Consider the following 23339-nt stretch of genomic DNA (forward strand, 5'->3'; position numbering starts at 1 on the left):
CAGGGGCCGTCTCTGAATGGTCATCCCAGCCCCAGAGACTCCTGCAGGATTAGCAAAGGCCCCTATTGCCACTACACAGCAGCTTGCCTTGCCTCTCTGCCCAGCACTGCCCACCCCTCTCACAGGGCATGCTACCAGAGTACTCCCCAGTCAACTCTGGCACAGAAACTCGGAATCTTTTCCCCCAGGAAACCCAATCTGCAAAACCCACTAGGTCCACAAAGCCTTTCTTGAGCAGCAATTACAGGGGATGAGGGTGCCACTGTACAAGTACTGGTTAAATGTACTGGGTCTTGAACAAAAGGAGCCACACTTCCTACTTACATTCTAAAATGAAGAACACAAAGGTGTCAACAGCACACAGGTGATCTGTAGGGCTTTGGCGATACTGTAAGCCTTAGAGGTTTTGTTTTGTTTGTTTTTTGTCTTTCTCCTCTTATCCCTAATATGCTTGGCAATGTTGCTTCACTAAGGCTCATCACTATGTGTGTGTTTTGGGTGGGCGTGGGGGGGACAAGAGACATCAATAGATGCTGTATCTTGACTGCCACCTAATGGAGTCTTTGAGCTAGTGCTTAATAGGTCTTAATTGGTCTCCCTTGCATAGTTATTGTTTTTTCTGTCCGGCAACATATCAATAAAATGGCTAAATATCAAACTACAGGCCTCTAGTTTTGATTGGGTAGAATTCTAGGACTCATTTTGGCTTCTGGAAAAAGTCAACCGAACAATTGCCTTTTGCCCCCTCTGTATTTGCCACCTTGGTTGTAAACCAAAATGTGGTGGACAATTATACACTGTGCAGTAAACATGATGTGGACTGTTTGATCCTTTTTAGGAGATCAATAAGCTTAGGCCCCATGAACATGTACTTTTCGTGGCTGTGAGGCAGATGAATCCAATTCACTCTAGGTTTAAAAGATCACTGTGAGGAGGCTGCTGGGGCTGTTATAGGAAGAAAGCCAAACAAGGCCTATCACCGTATCAGAGGGCAAGGCCCACTGCACTCTCTGGCCTTTGTGTGGGGAAGTCAGAGCAGTTCTTTCATGTTAATCATGCTTTTTTTTTTCTGGGCCTTCTAAGAGCTCCCGGTGACTGCTTCAGCCCACATCTTTCCTGCTAAGCTTTGACCATCCGGCTGCCTACTGTCTTCTGTTTCTCCCATGTTACTGAGTTTGCCAAGCCACTGCCGACCCCTAGAGTTCCCCACCGACCCCCAACACACACAAGTCCCACCTCCGAAAGCCGTTCTAGAAGGTGTTCTAGCCAGTCTCTGAATACTTCCCCCATCTTTTTATTTTGAAAAATTGTAATATACCAAAAAAGTTGAAAGGCAGTATGATGCACATTTATACTTCTTCACTTGACGTTTAGCATTGTTAACATTTTGCCATCTTTTACATTTTTCTCTCTCTGTACACATACATAGTCACACAAACATACACATATTTTAACCAGTATTAAAATATATAAAATTTTATATACTTTAACCAGACTACTGGAAGGTACGTTACAGATGTTATGACACTTCACATCTAAACAACTGAGCATAAGACACTATTCTTGAGGCCGCTGTTGTGGCGCAGCAGGTTAAGTCGCAACCCACCACCGCATCCCATATGAGCATGGGATCCAGTCCTGGCCACTCCACTTCCAATCCAGCTCCCTGCTAATGCACCTGGGAAGACAGTGAAAGATGTTCCAAGTGCTTGGGCAGCTGCCGTCCCTGTAGGAGACAGATGGAGTTCCAGGCTCTGGGCTTCAGCCTGGTCCAGCCTTGGCCAGTGTAGTGATTTCAGGAGCGAACCAACATTTGGAAGATATTTCTCTCTTTAACTCTTTCAAATAAATAATTTTTTAAAAAAATAGACATTTCATAAGTAGCCATAAAATAATTTTCAGACCTAGTAATAGTAACAATAATTCAATATCATCTGACACTGGGTCCATATTCAAGTCTTCCAAGTTGCCTTCCAATTTGTTCATAGATTCATTTTTTCCAAATCATCATTCAATCATGATTTGCTCACTGCATTCAATCGTTATGTCTTTATGTCTCTGAATCTAGCACTCCTATCCCTAGTTTTTTAAAAATGACATTGAGGCTGGCACCGCAGCTCACTAGGCAAATCCTCCACCTTGCGGCGCCGGCACACAGGGTTCTAGTCCCGGTCGGGGCGCCGGATTCTGTCCCGTTTGCCCCTCTTCCAGGCCAGCTCTCTGCTGTGGCCCAGGAAGGCAGTGGAGGATGACCCAAGTGCTTGGGCCCTGCACCCCATGGGAGACCAGAAGCACATGGCTCCTGGCTTCGGATCAGCGCAATGCGCCGGCTGCAGCGCGCCGGCTGCGGCGGCCATTGGAGGGTGAACCAACGGCAAAGGAAGACCTTTCTCTCTGTCTCTCTCTCTCACTGTCCACTCTGCCTGTCAAAAAAAAAAAAAAAAACCAACCAAACAAAAAAAAAGACATTGACCTTTTGAAGGACTTGGGCCAGGGGCAGACATTTGGCTCAGTGGTTAAGATGCTGCTTGGGACATCTGCATCCCACATATGAAGTGCCTGGGTTTGAGTCCTGGTCGTAATTTCAGTCTCAGCTCAAGTAGCTGCATTTCTGTTATCCACGTGGCAGACCCAGCTTGAGTTCTGTGCTCCTGACTCAGACCCACCGGTTGCATGTATTTAGAGAGCAAACAGCTGATTGAAAATCTCTCTCTCTCTCTCTCCCCTAATTTCCCCCAAATGTTATGAAAACAAAGAAAAATATTTAAAAATGTTTAAAGAAAAACAATAATTTAGGCCAGTTTCCTTATAGAATATACCATATTCTGCAGCTGATTCAGCCCTCTTAGTTATTCTCCTTGTTACTCCGTGCTTGTATTTCCAGTAAACTAGCAGTTAGGTCCAAAGGCTTGGTTAAATCCAGGTTACGCATTTTTAGGGAGGTGCCTTTATAGGTGAGGCTGCTGCTATTCCACAATTTGTGGTGTTAAATTTGGTCACAGGGCTAAGTTGGTGACCACTGATTTTGTTGATGGCAAGGAATGTTTTCTTCTTTGTAATTGTTAAGTAATTTGAGGGTGGGATACTTTGTATCTCTGAGCAATGACAATGTAAACATCCTTTCCCTCCCTCCTCTCACCAGATGGGTTTTAGCTTCTATTGATGATCCTTCCCTAATCATTAGCGATTGCAAATGATTTTTCTCAGTCCCATCATTCCAGCTATACTTACTGGCTGGCGTCCTTCTTCCATAAAGAAATACTCCCTTCCCCAGCCTTTGAGTATCACTCTGGGCTTACACTTTTTTTTTTTTTTTTTTTTTTTTGACAGGCAGAGTGGACAGTGAGTGAGAGAGAGAGAGAGAGAGAAAGGTCTTCCTTCTGTTGGTTCACCCCAATGGCCGCTGCGACTGGCGCACCGCGCTGATCCGAAGCCAGGAGCCAGGTGCTTCTCCTGGTCTCCCATGGGGTGCAGGGCCCAAGGACTTGGGCCATCCTCCACTGCACTCCCGGGCCACAGCAGAGAGCTGGCCTGGAAGAGGGGCAAGCGGGACAGAATCCGGCACCCCGACCAGGACTAGAACCAGATGTGCTGGCGTCACAGGTGGAGGATTAGCCTAGTGAGCCGCGGTGCCGGCCTCTGGGCTTATACCTTTAAAAAAATGTATTCAGCACTTTGATAATTCATTTTCATTATATTCTTTTTAAAAATTTATTTTTCATTTTATTTGAAAGGGAGACACACACAATGAAAGATCTTCATCTGCAGATTCTCTTCCCAAGTACCCACAATAGCTGGGGCTGGGCCAACCCAGCCAAGACCCCAGAACTCTATTTGGGTCTTTCACATGGGAGACAGGGACACAAATACTTGAGGGCCGGTGCCGCGGTTCAACAGGCTAATTCTCCGCCTGCAGCGCCGGCACCCCAGGTTCTAGTCCTGGTCAGGGCACTGGATTCTGTCCTGGTTGATCCTCTTCCAGCAGCGGCCATTGGGGGATGAACCAACGGAAAAATGAAGACCTTTCTCTCTGTCTCTCTCTCACTGTCCACTCTGTCAAAAACAAAAACAAAAACAAAATGCTTGAGGCAACATCTGCTACCTTCCAGGTTACATATTAACAGGAAGCTGGTTTGGAAGTGAAGTAGCCAGGGCTTGAAACTGGCATGTCAATATGGGGTGTGGGCATTCCAAGTGGCTCAGCCAAACACTTGCCCCTATTACTCTTTTTTTTTTTTTTTTGACAAGTAGAGTTATAGACAGTGAGAGAGACAGAGAAAAGTCTTCCTTCCGTTGGTTCACTCCCCAAATGGCTGCCACGGCTGGAGCTGCGCCAATCTTAAGCCAGGAGCCAGGTGCTTCTTCCTGGTCTCTCATGCGGGTGCAGGGGTCCAAGGACTTGGGCCATCCTCCACTGCCCTCTCGGGCCACAGCAGAGAGCTGGACTGGAAGAGGAGCAACTGGGACTAGAACCAGGCGCCCATAAGGGATGCCGGCGCTGCAGTTGGAGGATCAACCAAGTGAGCCACAGCGCCGGCCCTACCCCTATTACTCTTTTTTAGCGGCCAAATTGACTCATATTTGGCCAGTAGAGTCTCCTCCCCTGCCAAAACTGATTGCTGAGGGTTTTTTCTTGACCCTATCACTCTGGGGGCACCTCCTTGCTTTCTGGAAAGGTATTTCAGGCTCAACTTCATACTTTCTGGGCTTGAGATCTGAAATCAGCCATTTCTCTAAGAAATGCTATTTCCTTTTAGTGAGGAATGGTATTGAGGTGTCAAGATATGGACACCTTCTAATAGGGTGACAGAACTTCCAAAAACATGTCTGGAAAATTCTAGCCCAAATGTAACATCAGAGGGTTCCCTCATAACTGCTCTTATGCTTGTATTTCTTTCCTTTTAGCATTTATATACATATATATGTATGTATATATATATAGTTTATATATAGTACACAAGAGTTGTGAAATTACAGTTCTATGAGCAACAATTTTGTGTTTGAGGGTTTTTGTCTGTTTCAAAATATATACCACTAAGAATGAATGATTGGAATACAGCTGATCATCCCTAATCTGAAACTCTGAAATCCAAAATCCTCCAAAACCCCAAAGCTTTTCAGTATGACATGATGTTGCTCCTTAGTAGTATACTGGTGCATGTACAACACAGAATAGCTGAAGATGTACACCCTAAGACTAGCAAGGCAATACAAAATTTCAGAGGGCAATTCAGGATTGCTATGACTGATGAATATGTGAGTATGTACACTGATCAACATCCATTTAAGGTTGTTTTCTCCTCAACATTAAATGGATGATGACACCTAAGTATCATCCCAAGATATATGTACATGTTCAATGCACTGTACACAAACACCGAATAGGCACAAAAAGGCAAGTAGCTTGCTCAGTAGCAAATCTCAATTAAACATTTAAAATACTTATGAGTAAATGAAGCAAAGTACATAAATAGCTATGACTATGTATACAACTGTAATTCATCACTTTAACCATCTGTTGAGATAGCAAAAAATGTGGGCATATCTGGGGCTACTTTTAGCCTTTTTTTTTTTAAGATTTATTTTATTTATTTGAAAGACAGAGTTACAGAAAGAGTTACAGAGAGAGAGGTCTTCCATCCACTGGTTCACTCCCCAGATGGCTGCAAGGGCAGGAGCTGCGCCAATCCGAAGGCAGGAGCCAGGAGCTTCTTCTGGGTCTCCCATATGGGTACAGGGGCCCAAGGACTTAGGCCATTTTCTACTGCTATCCCAAGCCATAGCAGAGAGCTGGATCGGGAGAGGAGCAGTTGGGACTAGAACCAGCACCCATATGGGATGCCGGCGCTTCAGGTCAGGGCGTTAACCTGCTGCACCACAGTGCCAGTCCTTGGGGCTACTTTTAGTAAGGCAAGTACAATCAAAGCTAAAGAAGGCAGTCTCCTAGTTGACCACCGTGCCCCTCAGTGGGCTGGCACATTGCCAAAGGCAGAAGCTCTGTCTTTCCTTAGTGGTTCCTTAGTTTCCTACAGTAGGGATAGGAAATAGCTGTATATTCTGATGACAATTTGGAGTCTAAACCTTTTATTTGATTTACTGGGGTTCAACAAAATAAATGCCAGGTTTAAAGAAGTAGAAATTTTAGATACTGCTCTTTTGAAGCATAACCCATGAAGTCTGAATGTGAATGTTTTAAGAAAATTAAGACATCGAAGGTGGATTTTGAGACTTCAAGTGAGGTGCTAAGTGCTATTTGAAGTAACACTCCTACTCAAAGCCTATTCTTGATCCATGTTGTCTTTAATACCACAAAGAATCATCATGAAAATGAAATGAATACCTATAAAGTGCTTAGAATGGTATCTGCTATGTACAACTGTTTTCATTTCTTTCTAGGAATTAAAATGCAATGTAATTTTTTTTTTTTTTTAAGATTCAGTTATTTATTTGAATTGAAGTTCTTGATTTTATATCCAAAGAGCTAGCATGACTTTCCATAGGGCTGACATCTTGGAGAATCCATTCAAGGAGCATGACTTAGTCCAGCTTAATGAAGCTGATATCTTTCGTGTACTGATGGAAACACTAGGGGCACATGTTGAGACCGGATTTCCAGATCAGACTGTACTGGTTAGAGCAGACGTGGCAAAAGGGGGAAACCTGGCTGAATTTTCACGGTTGGCTCCAGTAGAGCTGCTAGTGACCTATCTTGCTTTCAGGAGTGCAATGAGGCAAAAGGTTATTTGAAAGTCAGAGCGACAGAGGGGGAGGACAGAGAGACTATCCACCTTATTGATTCACTCAATAGCCCACAACAGCAAGGTTTAGGCCAAGCCAAAGCTAGGAGCCAGGAACTCCCATGTGGGTGGGTGGGGAACCCAAGTAGTTGGGCCATCATCCACCTCCTTTCATGTACATTAACAGGAAGCTAGATCAGATGCCTAGATGGGGAGATTAAAAGCAAGCCTAGGGGCCGGCACTGTGGCGCAGCGGGTTAACACCCTGGCCTGAAGTGCTGGCATCCCATATGGGTGCTGGTTCATAGACGCGGCTGCTCCACTTCCCATCCAGCTCTCTGCTATGGCCTGGAAGAGCAATGGAGGATGGCCCAAGTCCCTGGGCTCCTGCACCCACGTGGAGGACCTGAGGGAAGCTCCTGGCTCCTGGCTTCAATTCGGTGCAGCTCCAGCTGTTGTCAACTGGGGAGTGAACCATCAGATGAAAGACCTCTCTCTCTCTGCCTCTCCTCTCTCTGTGTAACTCTGACTTTCAAATAAATAAATAAATCTTAAAAAAAAAAAAAAAAGCAAGCCTAGAAACAAAACTATCAAGATGGTATAGTAATCTATACTGGAACTTATAAGAGATATTTCCCTATTTTCTGGTCTAAGGGGTTCAGGAATAGAACTATAAAGTTTACTTTATACTCAAGTAGGATCCCTGACATCAGTTCTTATACACAACTAGAAGAGCAGTTGTCAAAAACTACATTTTATCTTATGCAAATAAGGGAAAGTACATCCCTTCCAGTTTGTCTCCCCTTTTTAATTCTAGCTTCACAATGCTGCCCTCTGCAGCCTGGTCAGCTCTTGCTTGTTGACTGCCATCCCAACCACACTTGCAAATCTGACCCTAGCCTCTATTGGTTATGTACAGCACTGTGAGGACTTTGCGTGTGTGTGTGTGTGGAGAATAGAAGTCGCCTTCAAAAGTAGGCAGAAGAAACTAAAGCAAGATGCCCCTAGTTCCAGAGAATCCACCCAAGAGGAGGACTTTCCTATGGGCTAGCAGAAGCTCCCAAATGCCAGGAAAGATTCCTTCCTGGCATCCACACAGACTGTCTCTCAGGCCTTTATGCTTTTCTAAAATATTGAAATAAAATTATACTTATGGTTAGAAAAAAAGGGCAAACAGTAAAAACGGTAACAAGTGAAAACATTTGGCTTCCATTCTAAACCCCTAGACAGGTTTGTGTACCCATGTAGAACTCATGTAACTGCATTATTAAAAACACACACTTGAAGGCTAGCAATCGTGGTACTGCGGGTTAAGCCACAGCCTGTGTTGCCAGCACCTCGTATGAGCAGCATCCCGTATGAGCCTCAGTTCAAGTCCAGGCTGCTCCGCTGTAGATTTAGCTCCTTGCTAACGGCCTGGGAAAAGCAGCAGCAGATGGTCTACCTCAGTTCAAGTCCAGGCTGCTCCGCTGTAGATTTAGCTCCTTGCTAACAGCCAGGGAAAAGCAGCAGCAGATGGTCTACCTCAGTTCAAGTCCAGGCTGCTCCGCTGTAGATTTAGCTCCTTGCTAACAGCCAGGGAAAAGCAGCAGCAGATGGTCTAAGTGCTTGGGCCCCTGCCACCCACGTGGGAACCCTGGATGGAGGTCCTGGCCCCAGCCTTTGTAGCCATTTGCGGAGTGAACCAGCAGATGGGAGATCTTTCTCTCTGCAACACTGCCTTTTGAAAAATATTTATTTATTCATTTATTTGAAAGAGTTAGGAGAGAGGAGAGAGGAGAGAAGAGAGGGAGGTCTTCCATCCACTGGTTCACTCCCCAGTTGGCCGCAACTGCGCCAATCCGAAGCCAGGAGCCAGAAGCTTCTTCAGGGTTTTCCAAGCGGGTGCAGGGGTCAAGGTCTTGGGCCATCTCCCACTGCTTTCCCAGGCCAGAGCAGAGAGCTGGATTGGAAGTGGAGCAGCCGGGTCTTGAACCAGCACCCATAAGGGATGCCGGCACTGCAGGCGGTAGCTTTACCGGCTACACCACAGCACCAGCCCCCAAATAAATAAATCTTAACACATACACACACCCATTTCTTTTGTTATTTATTTGAAAGGTAGAGTTACAGTGAAGGGAGAAAGACGGAGATCCTTCATTCTTTGGTTCACTCCCCAGATGGCCACAACAGCCAAAGCTGAGTCAGGTTCCTGGAACTCCATCCAGGTCTCCCTTGTGGGTCCAGGGGTCCAAGCACTTGGGCCATTTTCTGCTACTTTCCCAGACCCATTAGCAGGGAGCTGGATTGGAAGTAGAGCAGCCAGAACTCAACGTGGAGCCCAAATGGGATGTTGGCACTGCAGGCAGAGGCTTAACCAGGGGGCCACAAGCCAGCACCTATGAGTTTCTTTTTTAAGCATAAATGCAGTTTCTCCCCATTCCCCTCTCTTTTCCTCTTCTTCCTTCATCTTTCTCTTGCCCTCTTTCTTTGCCCCTCTTCTCTCCCCTCCCCACTTCCCCTAAAAATAAAAAGAAATGTTCCTATCACTCTACTTATCATCTGTGATTACAACTTGAGACTGTTCCCGAGGGGAGATTAAACTAATTATTTAAAGCCAAAAGGGCGGCTGGCGCTGTGGCGTAGCGGGTAAAGCGCCCCCTGCAGTGCCAGCATCCCGTGTGGGGGCGGGCCTGAGTCCCGGCTGCTCCACCTCTGATGCAGCTATGGCCGGGAAACGCAGTCCAGTGTGGGAGACCTGGAGGAAGCTCCTGGATTCTGGTTTCCGAGTGGGCCAGCTCTGGCCGCTGTGGCCATCTGGAGTGAACCAGCGGATGGATCGATCTTCTTTGCCTCTTCCTCTCTGTAACTCTGCCTTTCAAATATAAATAAATCTCAAAAAAAGAAAAACAAATAGGGCTACGAAATAAACCAACCTCTTCTCTCATAGGTTCCGCCACAATTTAAACAGCTTTCAGTTGCCACTGAGACGTTTTTCGCTTTTGTATTGTACACAGCGGTGGTTTCAACTTGAGTGGACGCTGGGTCACCTAACGGGCTTGTTAACACAGACTGCTGCACCCACCCACAGCTTCTAGCCTCCGGCCACCCGGGGCGGCGAATCTGCGTTTCTAACGCCAAGAGGAGTAGATGAGGCGAGTTCGGGACCCGCGCTTTGAGAGCCAATTAGCAGCGTAAAGGCTGCAGCGTACCTCCCACCACCACGGGCCCAGGAGACACACGAGATTACTATTCCGGGAACCTCAGTAAAAACCTCACAACAGCGCCAACCGCGCCCCACACCAAATACTCTACGCTTCAGCCGGAACTTAGGTAAGACTAACGTATATTCTGCGCCGGGCGCACCTCAGTTACGCCACTTCCGTTGCATTTGGCTCCGCCTACCAGGCGACGCTAACGCGAATAAAGCGGACCGCTTAGAGGGCGCGAGGAGTCACGTGGGTAGAGGAACCTCTCGCGAGGGTTTCTAAGTCTCGCGAGACTTCATTTGCCTCTCTGTCTTTTCCTCTTTCCAGCTCCCGGCTTTCCTCCCCTCCCCCTCTCTGCGGACTGAGTTCTTCCTTTTCACACCGAGTGGCCTTGTTGTCGTCGCGGAGATATTTCCTACTGCTGCTGCTCCTGTCGCCGTCGCCGCCATCACTGGGCTCATTTGCCCCCTTCCCTTCCCGCCGCCCCGTCCCCACCCCACACAAGGTAACAAACCCCGTTCGGGAGGGTTAGGCCGCGCCGGGCCTCGGCCTCTCCCGAGTGGAAGCGGAGGCCCGAGGCCGAGGAGCTGGCTTCGCCGCGGAGGTCTGGGCGCCGGCGAGCGTGTTCAGAGCCACTGCCTCCGACGCCGAGTGGAGCCTCGAGCCGCCCCGGCCGGCGTGGGGCCTGGGTGCGACTGGGACGCCGACGGCGCCCAGAGCCTCTGGCGGTTTCCTTGGCGGCTGATTTGTTGTTGGAATTTTGAGAGGTGACACGATCGGCCGAGCTTGGGGGGGTTTCGGGGTGCTGGCTCCTGGGGGGAGAGCCGCCTGGCTTGCTTCAACAAGCCTGTGGGGTCTTTCCGGGTCCCGGGCTTGCTTGGACGGGAGTTTTGAGAAAGTGCAGGGCTCTTGGACACCCTGAATGTTTGCTTAGAAATCTTCGAGGAAAGGTGAGTTCGCGTCTTTCGGGGGAGAACGAGCTGTGTTTGGCGGAAGGCGCGTTCCTTACAGTACGTAAATAAACCGTGTTTGAGCTGTTTTCTGTTACTGAAGAAGTGCATAGACACGTACTTAAGTGGGTGAAAGAGTTCGGGGAAAGAATTTGGTAAGGCGCTCTGTGGAATAGTTCGCGGAGAGGGAGTGAGTTGTGTAACTCAGAACCCTTTTCACGTGGCCTTGGAAGCATTCTTTCATGCCCAGAAACTTTTTTCTGACAGTTTATGGATTTTTCCCACAGATTCATGCGTTTTAAAGGTGTAACAACCTTACCATTGAACCCAGAAGAGTGCCTTTCAGAGTTTAAAGAAAATTGGAATGTCCCTTTCCCTCTTTATTGCTTTTTCTGCTTTTTTTTTTTTTTATATGGAATTCATCTCCCACGGTTGTAGTTTTCAGAATCTATCGCCTTGATCCTTGTACTTTAGGTTGTTTCGACCAAGACTACGTAATGGTGGTAAATGAAGGTGCAGCATTAATAAGGAGTTAGAAGCAAACCTGGTTAATTCAGGGAGGTAGAGAAATTCTTCCTTATGGTTGGAGTTTTGGTTTAATTTTTATAGTGTGACCCTTTTATATTTCCCCTCAGATGTCCGAGGATCTAGCAAAGCAGCTGGCAAGCTACAAAGCTCAACTCCAGCAAGTGGAAGCTGCATTGTCTGGAAATGGAGAAAATGAAGATTTGCTAAAACTGAAGAAAGATTTACAAGTAAGTATGGGTGGCCAGTTGTAGTTAGCATTGCTTGAAAAGCATATTTCTGTGTTTTTCACGTGATTCGTTGCTTAGAAACCATAGGTAACGCGACATACCCTTCAGAGGGGGATACCCACACGTATATGTGCACGGACACCATGACTTCTAGGAATAGGGTTACTTTCTCAGTTTATAGGCATCAAACTAGTGGAGTGTTCTTTGTTATATAAATCTTGTGCTCCTTTAATTTTTAAAAATAAGAGTTGATTTTGAAAATATCTTTCAAACTTTTCAGAGAAGTACAAACAAGAGTATTTCAGAAAGTTCATAGAAAATGGAATTAAAAGATGCTTACTTTGGTGCAAAAATGTTTTAAATACATGCATAATTTTTCCTAATAGCATTTTTATGAGCTTCTTAAATACCTCTTCTATAACTTTACAAGGGAAGAGCTTTTATTTTTCATACCTGCTAACGACATAGTTCAAAAGGTAACTAATATTAAAGAATAAAATCATAAGAGTCTCTGTAATGACACAAGATTATTTGAAAATGAAATGTATGCTTTTTTTTTTTCAAGGCGATGTACACCTTTATTTACATATTAAAATGCCTGAGACCAGTGTTCTCTGTGTAGTTGTTGATAACTTGTTGAAGCTGATGTGGAAGGCGATCTTTATTTGTTGCAGGACAGTTCAGTAGATTTATACTGGCACTAGGATCTCAAGACAGACACAAAACCATGATTGCATCTGATTCTCCATATAATAAGTTAAGAAAAATATCATAGATAATCTGTCAATACTGTACTGTACAACTATTGTGTTTTACAGCCTTCCTTAAAATTCTAAACCTGAGTTTTAAAAAGTTCCAAGGGTGTTGTAATTAGATAACTCACTTTACTGATTCAGTACAAAACTTGAATCTGTATTCTATCTAAAGAATCCTTTTCCTCTCTTTATCAACCCATTGTCTATTAAAGGTATTAATATTTTAGGAATATTAGGACTGGAAACAAATTAAACTTATCTGAAAAGGGGTCCAGATTTGGGATTCTGAAATAGCTTATCTGAGCATAATTAAGGTGAGTTGAATATTTTCAAGTTCAAATTCTAGATTTGGGATGAAGTTGGAATCATGTTATTTTTAAAAACAGAAAATACCGGGATAATTTTAACATGAGCAGGACCCTCTTCAGAATATTAAAGCTAGGTCTGTGAATATCATGGTGCCAGGCAATAAGAAAAAGATTTTTTTGAGGAACAATTTCTTCTATTCCAGGTCCTTCAGAAATGATACCCCAGTGGTTTGTTTTCTCCCTATCCATTCATTTAATATGCCCATGTGTTCTGTGTGGATACACTGAAGATAGAGTGACAGGGGCAGTTGAGATCTCTTGTATATTTATACTCTGTTAAGCACTAACTTTCTGCTTGCTTCAAAGAGAGGTGCCCCATCCACTTTCATCAGCTTAAAAACCAGTACATTTTTTTCTTTGAAGAAAACAGAACGTGTGCCAATGCTGTGTAGTGTATATTGCTTCCTGGTCAGTGGGAGGAGAGGTTGGGGGTGGAGTTTGAAACAGCATTACTAGCAGATTTTTAAAATATTTCTAGAATAAATTCTCATTAGCATCTGGGCAGAGCTGCCTTATGATGACATGAGCGTACTGGACAGTGTTATGGGGAGATAGTATGGTGGTAGACATTGGAGTAGGCACCTAAAGGGCTTACCTAGGGTTCAGTTAGTGACCTGGAAGTCATTTATCTATATAAATTAACCTGTTTTCTGTAACCATTTGCATCAGCACTGTCTAGTAGAACTTTGATGATGGAAATATTCTGTAATACAGAATGTTTTTCCTGACCAGTTTTGATCACAATTTTTTTCCCCTTGAATTCCATTTGAGAAAATAAATTCATTTGATTACTAAATTACAGGTCTGAACTGAATATTAAGATGGAGAACATCTTTTCAGGTTAGATAATGTTCCGGAAGGATTTGGTTATATGCTTCCACCTAGCGATTGTCTCCATTGATGGATACCACAGTTAAGCTTCTGTTTTGCTCTGGGTCCCCTCCACCCCTTCCCCACCCCCTTTTTCTGAGAGGTATCATACTGTTGGTACTTAATTTTGCCTGTTAAATTTGGTGGAAAATCTGTTCAGACTGTTTGCTAAATTTGTGATCTCCTCACTTGGATATTTTTAGACCATCCTATGGTTTCTGCTTTCTTGTACTCTTGGGAACTTAGATCCTTATCCTGGTTATTAATTTGTTTGCCCTTTGATTTATGACAGAATATTTCTTCGATGACATCCATTTTTCCAGTAAAGTTTACATGTTTCTTTCATATGTATTGTCTTTCATGTAGAATAATGTTACTCAGAAGGCAGCAAATTAATCTACTGAAGTCCTAACTGCCTTTCTTTTTTCTCTTAAAAAGAGGGTATATTACAGTCTAGGCTAGCTAGCAGATTAACTCCCCAGGCAGTGTGTAATCACAAAAATAGTCAATTTCTTAGGCTGTTTTGCTGAATAAATTGGTTCTAAAGGAGGCAGGGGTCAAGTCACTTGTCTCATATATTACAGTGGCTCTCTGCATCCCCGAAACGCCTTCCTTCAGTAAGCAGAGTGCTTGAGTGCACCCCCTTTGACCTGCTGATATGTAGATCACAACACCTGATGCTTCCTGGAATTGCCGATTACTGTAACTGCTGCCCATCTGTCATTGAAGGAGCAGTTTCAGAACTCAGACTTGGGGGAGGAAAAGTAATTAATGGTATGTACCTTCAAGAACTCCCTCATACATAAAATAGTTTCTCTGATACTTTAGTCCATTGATACGTACATGTGAGGAAAAATTTTTAGGAAATTCTTCATAGTTTGTTGGGAGGGTGCATAAAACCATGGCCAAGTTACAAGACTCCACGCAGATGTTCTGGATTTATTTTTCTTAAAGGTCATTTTAGCACAAGGCTCTGAAAATTCTTTTTAGCATGCACAGCTTTTTAAAACCCTTTTCTTTGATGAAAAATGTATTTCCTTATAAAAGTACAGTGAGAAAGTGTTCTGTCCTAAAAGAAACACAGTTCTAAATCTCAGACCTACAAGTGCAGAATTCGTGTTTAAGTGTTTGATCCATAGGAAGATATGGAAGTATGATTAAGGTTTTGTAGACTCTTGCGTCAGGATTACTAGATTACATTCCTGGCCCTAAAAGTGGTTAACTACAAGCAAAACAGGATAATTTTACCTCTGACTACATGATCTATTTGGAAGTTCTTTACTGTATTTAAATGTAAAGGACTTGTCTAATTAAAAAAAATAATTGGATGGCTACTTGGCAAGTCATAACATTTGGAGATACTATTCTACTGAAATTTCATCAGTAGTTTTCTATTTTTTTTACTCAAAAATTGACCTTACTCCAGAAATTAATATATTTGTATATTTTTAATGCCCAAATACTGATTTTTCAGAAATAGCCAGGAAGATTTAATCTTTAAGGTAGAGGTAACATTTAACGTTCTTGGCTACTGTACCAAATCTATTTCAGTGGGAACCAGAAGAAACTCAGTAAACTTTATTTTTTCCCCAAAGATTTTTTTGTGCAAAAATTGGGAACAGGTATGCAGGTTCTTAAATTAGAAAGCATAATGCATAGCATGGATCATCATTAGAGTAAAAGTATACCAGATAGATAGCCAAGTTATCAGTATTTACAATTTCTGAAGTTTTCTGTTATCCCTACCAAACACCTTTGAATGAAGCCAATGAATGTTAAGCCTGGGTTAGAAAAAATGCTTGAAACACAAAGAGGCATTACTAATGTGAAGCTGTGCTGATGTGGTTAAAATTAAGCTGCATTTGCTTTACTAGATGGATAGATTTTAAAATAAATGAATAGGAACACTAATGGTTTATTAAATGTGCTTACAATATTTTAGTCGAGACATGTCTGAGTAGGAACATTTTTGTTACTAATAAGACTGCTTTGGAATGTTTGGTGATTTGGGGAAGAATTTGCTAAGTGATACCCTATAAAACAGTATGGTTATATGAAACACAGAACAAAAATGAAAGGTTAAAGGATTTTGAATTTAGCTCAGTTCCTCATATTTTATTTCTCATCTTAAGAAAACTCAGTTCAGTTAAAATAAAATAGGCACTTAGAAATAATGCATGATATGAACTCAACTCTGTTTTCATTAGTATTTGTGGTTAAGTTGAAAAACAACTCTGAGCTTAAATCACAGTTGCAACACTTACTAGAAATCTCAGTTTCTACACGGGCATAATCACAGTGCTCTGCCTGTGAAACAGATAAATATTTATAGAGTACTTAATCAGTACCGTAAATGTGAGAGCTGCTGTCGTCAAAGTAGTTGATGATGTGAGTTAAATATTATGGTGGGTTTTTTTTGTCTTTTTGTTTTAGGAAGTCATAGAACTAACCAAAGACCTTCTGTCAACTCAACCTTCTGAAACTCTTACAAGTTCAGACAGTTTTGCTTCTACTCAGCCCACTCATGCATGGAAAGTAGGAGACAAATGTATGGCAATCTGGAGTGAAGATGGACAGTAAGTGTAGAAAAAAACTTCTAACTATAACATGAAATAATAAAATACAATGGTAAGATGTTTTTATTCAGTTTGAAGTACTCTATTTTTTTTGTTAAAAGATTTATTGGGGCTGGTGCTGTGGTATGGTGGGTTAAGGCCCCGACCTGCAGTGCTGGCATCCCATATGGGTGCCGATTCCAGTTTTGGCTGCTCCACTTCCAGTCCAGTTCCCTGCTAATGTGCCTGGGAAAGCAACAGAGGATGGCTCAAGTTCTTGGGCCCCTGTACCCACGTGGAAGTCCCAGAAGAAGCTCCTGGCTCCTGGCTTCGGATCGGCTCAGCTCCGGCTGTTGCGGCCATTTAGGGAGTGAACCAGTGGATAGAAGATCTCTCTCTGACTCTGCCTCTCTGTAACTCTGCCTTTCAAATAAATAAACAAGTCTTTATCCATATGGGATTCTGGCACTTCAGGCGCGGCTTTACTTGCTATGCCACAGTGCTGGCCCCACTATCCTATTTTAATTTTTCTATGTAGGACATGTGATTGGTAAAGCCAGTTTGATTCTTGGGTTGTTGAGATTACCACAGTTTAGTTTTAGCTTTAGATTCAGTTTGGGGAAAAGAATAGCTTGGAACTCAGAGGAAAGAAAAGTGAAAGCAAAGGGAAATACGTGAATATTTTCTAAAATCTTTTTCTTTCCAAATTGAAAGAGTGAATGGCTGATTATTTCAGATATTTGTGAAGTGTACATGCTGAAATCATTCCTTTAAGAAATATTTTTTTCTCAGATTAAAACACATCCACACCAGATACATAATGTACGTAAGAGACTTTTCTGATAATATTGCATTAGGACTTCCTTTTTTTTTTTTTTTTTTTTTTTTTTTTTTAGTAGCAGATGGCTAACTCCAAACACTCTTGTTATCTTGGCCAGAAGGGTATTTTGATTATAGAAGTTTCAGTTTAGACACATGTAATGATTGAATCACTGCAGTATAAATCTTGTAGGCTGAGTACTAAACCTTTACTCACCTGCTTACAGCCATGATATCTTTACAGGTGTTACGAAGCGGAGATTGAGGAGATAGATGAAGAAAACGGCACCGCTGCAATCACCTTTGCTGGTTATGGCAATGCTGAAGTGACACCACTGTTGAACCTCAAGCCTGTAGAAGAAGGGAGGAAGGCAAAGGAGGACAGTGGCAACAAACCCATGTCAAAGTAAGTGGCTTTGACTGTAGCATTTTAGATGTACTCTTGCCATTTGTGTATTTGAGGGAATCTGCAGAGGAAAATCTACAGGTGTGATTGTGATGTGAGAGGTTAGTGATAAACAGTCAACACTGTTTATACCTAGGGAAAGTGAATTGGGGTCATTGGGGTTCCCACTTAGAAGTTTAGCTTGGGCGTGGTGCTGCCTGTTATCTAGAGGCAAAAACAAATAAAGAATTGCTTTAATAATACGTAGAAGTTCTCAGCAGACCTTAACAGATAGGTGTAGTTTGGGCACAAAGAAATGCCAAAACTACAGCTGTTTAACACCTGTTCATCTTTAAAATGAGGACAATAATTGAATTATTGGATTGTAATGATTAAGCCATTAATAAGACTTGACAAAGTCCTGGACATGTAATAGGTTAGTAAATGTTTCCTTCTTTTTTTAAAAAAAGAGAATGTGGAGGAACATAGAGGTAAGATTCCTGTGGTAAAAAGCTGGAACTGGAAGGTGGATATTTGACAATTTTAGAGAAACTGAGGCCAGACTGTAAATGCTTATAAGCCACTGATAACATTTTTAATAAAGGGTATATGATGTGTTCAGATTTGAGCGTTAGAATTACTACTGGCAGTTGCTGTAATCCAGATGTAAGATGATGATGGGCTAAATGCTGCAGTGGGGATGGAGAAGTATACAGTTGTGAAAGGAACTTAAGCAGCAATATTAACAGTACTTTGGTTGACTGTGTATTTGCCACAATTTGTTGTTATGGGTTTGTTGAGAGCTTGTAAAACCTAAGTTGCTATATAACTAACTATATTTCATTTTAAGAAAATAATACCATTTATTAAAATAACATAAGCAACTCTGGTTTATAAAACTGTGTAGTCTCTGTTTTAGGTCTTTTGACTGACTTCTATGTAAAAAGCTATACTTCACTTCGTGATGTTGTTTCTCCATATACTTTCTCCAGGTGCTCCATATTACACATGTTAACTTACATGTATTGGAAGTTGATGAAGGTGTAGATAACCATTCATGTTGAAACTCTTAATATACAACTGGCAGAAGCTGTATAAAAATCAAATAAAAAGTCATAGTTGAAATATTTTGGCCGGCGCCATGGCTCACTAGGCTAATCCTCCGCCTGTGGCACCGGCACCCTGGGTTCTAGTCCTGGTTGGGACGCTGGTTCTGTCCCGGTTGCCCCTCTTGCAGTCCAGCTCTCTGCTGTGGCTCAGGAAGGCAGTAGAGGATGGCCCAAGTGCTTGGGCCCTGCACCCGCATGGGAGACCAGGAAGAATCTCCTGGTTTTGGATCGGCGCAGCACGCCAGCCACAATGCACTGGCCAAAGCGGCCACTTGGGTGAACCAACGGAAAAAGGAAGACCTTTCTCTCTGTCTCTCTCTCACTGTCTAACTCTGCATGTCAAAAAAAAAAAAGATAAAAAAAAAAAGAAATATTTTGTCATGGATAGTTAAATTTGAAAGTTTCCAAAGACGCCACATAAGAAGGGGGTAAAAGCCTTTCTTAGTACTGAATGGTTGGCAGTGATGAAAATAAGTTAGTGCCTTTATTCGCGGAGAGAAGCTAGTATTAGATTTGTGTGTGTGTTTTTATGTTGCTGATATCTACGAGGAAACCATCTTTTAAGTCTTAAGGTTTAGCATGTAGTTCTTTCTTTTTTTCCACTCAGAAAAGAAATGATTGCCCAGCAGCGTGAATATAAAAAGAAGAAAGCTTTGAAAAAAGCACAGAGAATAAAAGAGCTTGAACAGGAAAGAGAGGACCAGAAGGTGAAATGGCAACAATTCAACAACAGAGCCTATTCGAAAAACAAAAAAGGCCAGGTTGGTAAATCTTTCATCATACTTTGTATATTTGGAAAGTACAGTTTTCTTTGAAGGTAAAATGAAAATGAAAATGTAGATTTTAGAAGGACATGATTAACCAGATATTGAATTCAGAATCATTGTCAGTCCTCAATTTGGCTTATTGAAAAATTTCTCATCCACTTTCTACAATTAAAAAATTAGGAATAATGATAGAATCTGTGTCAGGAATTACAGTATAGAGACTTTGAGACTCTGCTTTGTTAGCATGCTTTTACACCAGGCATCATGGGCAGCTTCTGTTGAAAAAAGCATTTACATTTCCTTGGTACACTGCTTTCTAAGGGTGTGTTTGGTAGAAACTAACCCTAACATTCATATAGGAAGCTCAGAGCGAGCAAGAATAAACCTGGCCTTCACTCTTGCTTTTCATGACTGTCAAGATAATCCTTCCAGTAGTAGACACTGCTTCTGAAAAGTAGGATGTGCTTTTCATAAGGTGTTTATTTGGAGGTGAAAGCCAAAGGATTTCACAATTTAAACATTACAGCAGACCCCACGGTAAATTTCAGTTCAGCCAGTTTCAACTCTGCTAAGATGGATTGCTCAGAGCTGAAATAATGATTTGAGTCTATAAAACTAGAATTTTTTTTAAAAAATTTATTTCATGGGCTGGTGCTGTGGCGTAGCGGGTAAAGCCACTGCCTGCAGAGCTGGCATTCCATATGGGCGCCGGTTTGAGTCCAGGCTGCTCCACTTCCAATCCAGCTCACCACTATCACCTGGGAAAGCAGTAGAAGATGGCCTAAGTCCGGGGGCCCCTGCACCCGTGTGGGAGACCTGGAAGAAGCTCCTGGCTCCAGGCTTCAGATTGGTGCAGCTCTGGCTGTTGTGGCCATCTGGGGAGTGAACCAATAGATGGAAGATTCTCTCTCTCTCTCTCTCCTCTCTGTCTGGCTCTGGCTCTGCCTCTCTGTAACTAAGCCTTTCATATAAATAAATAAGTTGTTAAAATTTTTTTTTATTTTAAAGACAGAATTAGAAATCTTCCATCTGCTGGTTCACTTCCCAAATGGCCTCAACAGCTGGAGCTGGGCCACGCCAAAGATAGGAGCCTGGAACTGCATCTGGGTCTCCCACGTGGGTCGTGGCAGGGGCTCAAGTACTTAACTATCTTCTATTGCTTTCCTAGGTCCATTAGCAGGGAGCTGGATCAGAAGAGAACAGTCAGGACTTGAACAGTACTCAAGCGCAATGCCAGCATTGTATACTATAGCTTAACCCGAGCCACAATTCTGGCTGCCAAAATGAGAATTTTGAGACTTATGAAGGCAGTTGTTAGAAATGTTAATAGTGTTGGTGATATTTTCTACAGCTTAGAAGTTGGGTGAATGAATGCAGTGCAGGACCATTTGATATCTGGTTTTGACACTAGAACATTACATAAAATTTGAAATTTATTTTTCCCCAAAACTAACCCAGAATGGTTTCTGTTTCCTTTCCCCTAGGTAAAGAGGAGTATTTTTGCTTCACCTGAAAGTGTAACTGGCAAAGTTGGAGTAGGAACTTGTGGAATTGCTGATAAACCTATGACACAATATCAAGATACCTCTAAATACAATGTCAGGCATTTAATGCCTCAATAATCAGAAAAACTGTTGGATTTCATCTCTGCAGGGCTTTACATTTACCTTTTTATCCTTATATTTTTCTAAAGGTAAATTATTTGTTAGATGAGTAAGGAAGATACCATTGTCATTGTTTGCTTCATTAGAATGAGACTTGAAGAAATTGCATTTGATAACTGCTATTCGTTTAACTTTTTCATTACTACTACCACAGTTCCCTCAAAGTTTGTTGAATAAAGCAATTTTTCTAGATAAGTGCTGCTAGTACAGCTCTTATATGAATTACTAAGATCTTAATATCAGGCCACCACTAAACTGATGGTACATAATTTTTTTATGAGTCATAACAGAATTTTCATATGCTTTGAACTTGACATATCCTGGCAGTTCTTAGGAGTATCAAGGCAAAAATACCAATCTGATAGACATTTTTTCATACATACATTTTTTTTTAATCTTCAACTTTAAAACCTGGCTATTGTCCAGTTAAGCCTAAATATGAGTTAATTTATAAGTGACAGTTTAGAGGTTTTTCCTTCAATAACCTGTTTTCTAAGCCTGTCAGGCCATCTCTAAAACTGATATCTTTTATGTTCATTCATGGAGACTTCGTTTTATGGGAGAAGCCAAGCATGTTTAGGATGAGCTGCCTTTTGTAAGGTTTTTTGTTTGGTTGGGTTTTTGTTTTGTTTTGTTTTGGTTTTTTTTGGGTTTCTTTTGTGTGTTGGCTTTTTTTTCTTGTTAGTTTTTCACTTGTGGTAGTACCATTTTTTGGATATGTAAGTTTATATGGGAAAACAAAAAGCTGATGTATAGCCCTGTATACAGTGTAGATACTATTTTTGTAAAAAATTGAGGCTAAATTAATGAACAAGAATACTGAATGTTTCATCATTAAAAATCTTGTGTATTTCTTGTGCATTAATCTGACCATAATTTCCCTGTATATTATGTTCATGTAGCTGAGTTTGTAATTTTGTTAACTAGATCAAGTTGCCAGCATTTGTTGGTGTAAGTGAACATCACAGTTAATCCTGAGTTGAATTTAAGCCAAATACATGCATAAAAAAGATCTTCTAACTAATGGAAGATGATTTTTAGGTTGTGCGTTAATTTTAGTTTTGTATGTTTAACTTTTATTAAATAAAGTGTTTTTAAAATCTCCAGGGTGTGTTAACAAAAAGATGAATCAAGCTGCATACACTGGGATAGTGCCAAAGCATTGTACTTGCTGATAGATTGCTATGGGAAAGAACATTAAGTGTATGACAAAGGTTTCAGTAAATCCTTAAGTATTCCTTCCATTAGACATAGAAGTTGTGTCCTAAGGGATAAACTAGTCTCATTTTTAAGGGCTTTTGCTGTGTATAGTATACATTTGTGAATAGTTTTGGTGGAGGGGGAGAATTTTTTATTTGATGAATGTTGCTTCTTGGTAAGTTGAAACTTAGGATAGTGATGAGGGGTATTCCATCTCTTCCTTCCACCTCAATGCCTATCAGATTTTCTTCCTAAACATGTAAGACAGGTACAAAATAAAGTAGAAGAGGGGCTGTGTAAGTCCTGAAATTTTCCTTTTTTTTTTTTTTAATTTGACAGAGAGAAAGGTCTTCTTTCCGTTGGTTCACCCCCTAAATGGCCGCCACGGCCGGTGCTGTACCGATCCGAAGCCAGGAGCCAGGTGCTTCTTCTGGGTCTCCCATGCAGGTGCAGGGGCCCAAGCACTTGGGCCATCCTCCACTGCCTTCCCGGGCCACAGCAGAGAGCTAGTCCTGAAATTTTCCAACTACAATGTTAATATTCGTCTTGTTACTACTGTAACAAGCAGTTTTTTTAAAAAATTATTTATTTGAAATGTGAGCTACAGAGATAAATTTCCATTCACTGATTCACTCCCCAAATGGCTGGCCAGGCCAAAGCCAGGAGCCACGAACTCCACCTGGGACTCCCACATGGATGGCAAGGACCCGAGGACTGGGGCCATCATCTACTGCCTTCCCAAACACATTTGCTGCATCAAAAGCAGAGTGGCTGGGACTTGAACCTACACTCTGGGGATTCCAGTGTTGTTGCAAGCAGCAGCACTGTAACAAACATCATCTGAGCATACCAATAATCTTTGAAGGATTCTAAAAAAATCCTTTGAATTAAAAAGCTCTGAAGGGCAGGTGTTTAGCCTAGCAGTTGGGACACCTGTGTTCCACAGAGGAGTGCTTGTTGTCAACACACACCCCTGCAGGATTCCTGATTCCAACTTCCTGCTGATGCAGACTGTAGGAGGCAACAGTGATGACTGAGTGGCTAAGGTCCTTGCCACTGTGAAGGAGACCGGCATTGAGTTCTAGTACAGGCCCTGGCCATTGGGGAATGAATCACAAGATGAGAATATGCTGCCTACCAAACAGAAGAAACCACAAAACCTGTCAAAAGGCTCGGGTAATTATGAGAACCCAGAAAATGGGTTTTGTTGATTACCT

General features: G+C 42.3%; 1 protein-coding gene, 1 long non-coding RNA gene and 1 pseudogene across 10 annotated transcripts in view; 1 reads left to right on the forward strand and 2 right to left on the reverse strand.

Moving 5' to 3' along the window:
* Window positions 1-10062, reverse strand: part of LOC138845308 (uncharacterized) — a 44488-nt gene extending 34426 nt beyond the window's left edge. For 2 of the 5 annotated variants that reach the window (XR_016221575.1, XR_016221576.1), the window contains exon 1: window positions 9653-10036. This is a non-coding gene — a long non-coding RNA (uncharacterized LOC138845308). Of the gene's footprint in view, window positions 1-3682; window positions 4054-8458; window positions 8680-9652 lie in introns of those variants that run through there. The other 3 variants (XR_016221572.1, XR_016221573.1, XR_016221574.1) reach the window with 3 other exon arrangements.
* On the reverse strand, window positions 6416-7607 carry LOC108178451 (small ribosomal subunit protein uS14 pseudogene; annotated as a pseudogene).
* Window positions 10063-10086: 24 nt separating the features above from the next.
* Window positions 10087-22026, forward strand: SMNDC1 (survival motor neuron domain containing 1). 5 transcript variants are annotated; one of them, XM_070057235.2, is made up of 7 exons: window positions 10215-10430; window positions 11511-11630; window positions 14208-14397; window positions 16057-16199; window positions 17242-17403; window positions 19099-19252; window positions 20743-22026. In XM_070057235.2, exons 3-7 carry the CDS (start codon window positions 14395-14397, stop codon window positions 20878-20880), a joined length of 600 nt encoding a protein of 199 aa, XP_069913336.1. In that variant the 5' UTR covers window positions 10215-10430; window positions 11511-11630; window positions 14208-14394; the 3' UTR covers window positions 20881-22026. The 5 variants fall into 5 exon arrangements, with proteins under 5 accessions (XP_008268719.1, XP_069913336.1, XP_089170177.1 ...); XM_089314051.1 differs by lacking the exon at window positions 10215-10430 and adding an exon at window positions 10483-10692; XM_008270497.4 differs by lacking the exon at window positions 14208-14397 and having other exon boundaries at window positions 10087-10430.
* The last annotated feature ends 1313 nt before the right edge of the window (window positions 22027-23339 follow it).

This window comes from Oryctolagus cuniculus, chromosome 15 (assembly GCF_051225735.1).
Source record: "Oryctolagus cuniculus isolate XC-2025 breed Fujian yellow rabbit chromosome 15, ASM5122573v1, whole genome shotgun sequence".
In the NCBI taxonomy this organism is placed as follows: domain Eukaryota; kingdom Metazoa; phylum Chordata; class Mammalia; order Lagomorpha; family Leporidae; genus Oryctolagus; species Oryctolagus cuniculus.

What these genes read in the sequence shown, in the direction of transcription:
- SMNDC1 (XM_008270497.4), top strand. Translation starts at nt 11,511, where the DNA reads ATGTCCGAGGATCTAGCAAAGCAGCTGGCAAGCTACAAAGCTCAACTC. An exon ending in AACTGAAGAAAGATTTACAA is followed by an intron (nt 11,631 to 16,056) that starts GTAAGTATGGGT and finishes TTTTTGTTTTAG; the next exon opens with GAAGTCATAGAACTAACCAA. An exon ending in ATCTGGAGTGAAGATGGACA is followed by an intron (nt 16,200 to 17,241) that starts GTAAGTGTAGAA and finishes ATATCTTTACAG; the next exon opens with GTGTTACGAAGCGGAGATTG.